This window comes from Glycine soja, chromosome 19 (genome assembly GCF_004193775.1).
Source record: "Glycine soja cultivar W05 chromosome 19, ASM419377v2, whole genome shotgun sequence".
Taxonomy (NCBI): Eukaryota; Viridiplantae; Streptophyta; class Magnoliopsida; order Fabales; family Fabaceae; genus Glycine; species Glycine soja.
The window spans coordinates 3,226,730-3,228,871 of NC_041020.1; the positions used below are offsets into that span (position 1 = coordinate 3,226,730).

Sequence of the window (2,142 nt, forward strand, 5' to 3'; positions counted from 1 at the left end):
CAATGTAATTTTGACAATTATTACATCATTTTATAACTTTTAACTTAATAATGATTTTTTAAAATTTACCGTTGAATTTAAAATTCATTTGGCATAAATCACATATGTAAAATTTCATATTAATCCAAAATTATTTACTATATCGTTCATATAAACTAAAATCGTAATACAAATATTTCAAAATATATTAAAATATGGATCATTTGATTATTTTCTTGTTGTTATTCAATTTTTATAAAATTTGACAAAAATAATATTAGTAATATATAAATATAATTCAATGATTGGATTAATAAAAATCACATTTTATATAAGTTATAAAAATGATCGATATAATAGTTAGAAAATTACAACTAAGTTATTTGATCCATCTTTATATATCCATACATATATATTATAAGAGGAAAAGTAGTGTACTAATAGAATACCTTGCTGTATTGAGAAGGCATCTGATTTATAAAGCTAGATAGATATATTCGTGTCAAAGTGTCAACTATAATATCTTATGGCAAGCTTTCTCATGGTTCCTTGCCAGCATCTATTGCTAAAGAAGTTGCAAAAGCATTGCCATAGAAAGACAGCATCAACCTCCATCAGGAGTGAGAAAACTTCCTCATTCCGTTTCAGAAGCAATGCCAATGTTCCTCTTCATGAATTGCCAGGGGTATATCACATTCACACGCTCTCCATGTCCCTTTCTATGATACTGAATCTAACAAATAAATTCTAATTTTGTTTTCAGGCTTCCTTTGATCAATACATGGATGACAAGCACAGAGTACTAAGAGCTGTTTTTTCTGATGACAAAGGAACAACTAAACAGCTCAATGAGGTACTTACTTGCACAAGTTTTCACTCACAATCTAGAATAGGAAAGAAACTTATGGGAAATATTATTCTTGTTATCTAAAAGTGCTTGTGTTGTGGTATTCTACATGTCTGCAGGAAGAGTGGAGGATCAAAATGCCTCCCATGCAATGCTTATTTTTGAGTGTCAATCCAACAGCAGATGTCAAGTTAACATTCAAGTCTAATGGAGAAGATTATCCACCTGAAATTCCTCATCATGTCCCCAAAGTTCTTGAGCTTCACTTTGTAAGCGCTTCCATTGTAACTTAAGTCCCATTTGGATAAACTTGTCGCTAATTAAGGTCTAATAAGAAAAGAAAATCAGAAGGTAAAATGAATTAAACTTCTCCCAGAAGTTAAAATCAGCTTCTGGAGAAACTAAACGAGAGAGCTCCTGTAAATTAGTTTATACATAATTAAACTAATTTTAACTGATGAAAAAGTTTAATTCATTTTACTTTCGTAATTTCTTCTCCTGTAAGTACTTATTAAGAAGTTTATCCAAATAGGGTCATATAGCATGGTCAGTTTGTACTTTGTAACTTGTGAAATTTATTTTATTAAACTTTGTAGAGATGATCATTTTTGTTTTGCAGATAAGGTGGGAGTTACAGGGCCTGGATACCTTCTACAAGGATCATTACCAAATCAACATAGATGTTAGAGGCTCTTTATACCCAGAAAGGAAGGGAAAACATAGTTGGCTAAAGAATCAAATGGTGATGAAGATAACCTTTTGTCCAAAAGTAGCTTTCATTCCTGAAAATCTCTTACAAGATGCCATAGAGCTGGTTAGATTGCCTTTGCTCACTTCCATAGTTCCTTTCTTCTAGATTTTTTTTTAAACCAAATTATTGATGACTTGCTGATTAATTACAGATTTTCAAAGCAGTGTGGGATCAAACGAAGCATGAATTCCATGATAGACTATTGGAAGATTATAACAGGTTCAAGAGAAACAAATCAGGGAAGAACTATGTCTAAACTTGGTGTTCATTGTAATTGTTAACAACTTGTTGATAGCAAGAACAAATCAATTCTGATTAACTTTAATGATTCTTTGAAAAGGAAATTATGATCCTGTTGTGTCATCTCTAATTGCTTGGAGCTACTTTCTTGTTTTCGGTTTCGGTTTGTTCTTTGTTCCAAGGATGAATTATTTTTTATGTTTTTCTGATGACTTTAAATTATGTTTTTTTAAACGCCACTTTATCCCAAATGGAGGAACTTGGTGGGAGGAAAGATTTAGTTTAATCTCAAATAGAAGTTCGATATGCGTTTTAGTTATAAAAA

At 30.9% G+C, this 2,142-nt stretch overlaps 1 protein-coding gene across 1 annotated transcript; it reads left to right on the plus strand.

Moving 5' to 3' along the window:
• Positions 1-405: 405 nt before the first annotated feature.
• Positions 406-1,940, plus strand: LOC114399845. Its single transcript, XM_028362064.1, has 5 exons — positions 406-664; positions 743-832; positions 946-1,095; positions 1,446-1,640; positions 1,729-1,940. Exons 1-5 carry the CDS (start codon positions 506-508, stop codon positions 1,831-1,833), a joined length of 699 nt encoding a protein of 232 aa, XP_028217865.1. The 5' UTR covers positions 406-505; the 3' UTR covers positions 1,834-1,940.
• Positions 1,941-2,142: the final 202 nt, after the last annotated feature.

Bases quoted from the DNA above. Each gene is read 5' to 3' on its own strand.
- LOC114399845 (XM_028362064.1), top strand. From the start codon at position 506: ATGGCAAGCTTTCTCATGGTTCCTTGCCAGCATCTATTGCTAAAGAAG. The intron at 665-742 runs GTATATCACATT...TTTTGTTTTCAG, and splicing joins CTCTTCATGAATTGCCAGGG to GCTTCCTTTGATCAATACAT. The intron at 1,641-1,728 runs GTTAGATTGCCT...GATTAATTACAG, and splicing joins TACAAGATGCCATAGAGCTG to ATTTTCAAAGCAGTGTGGGA.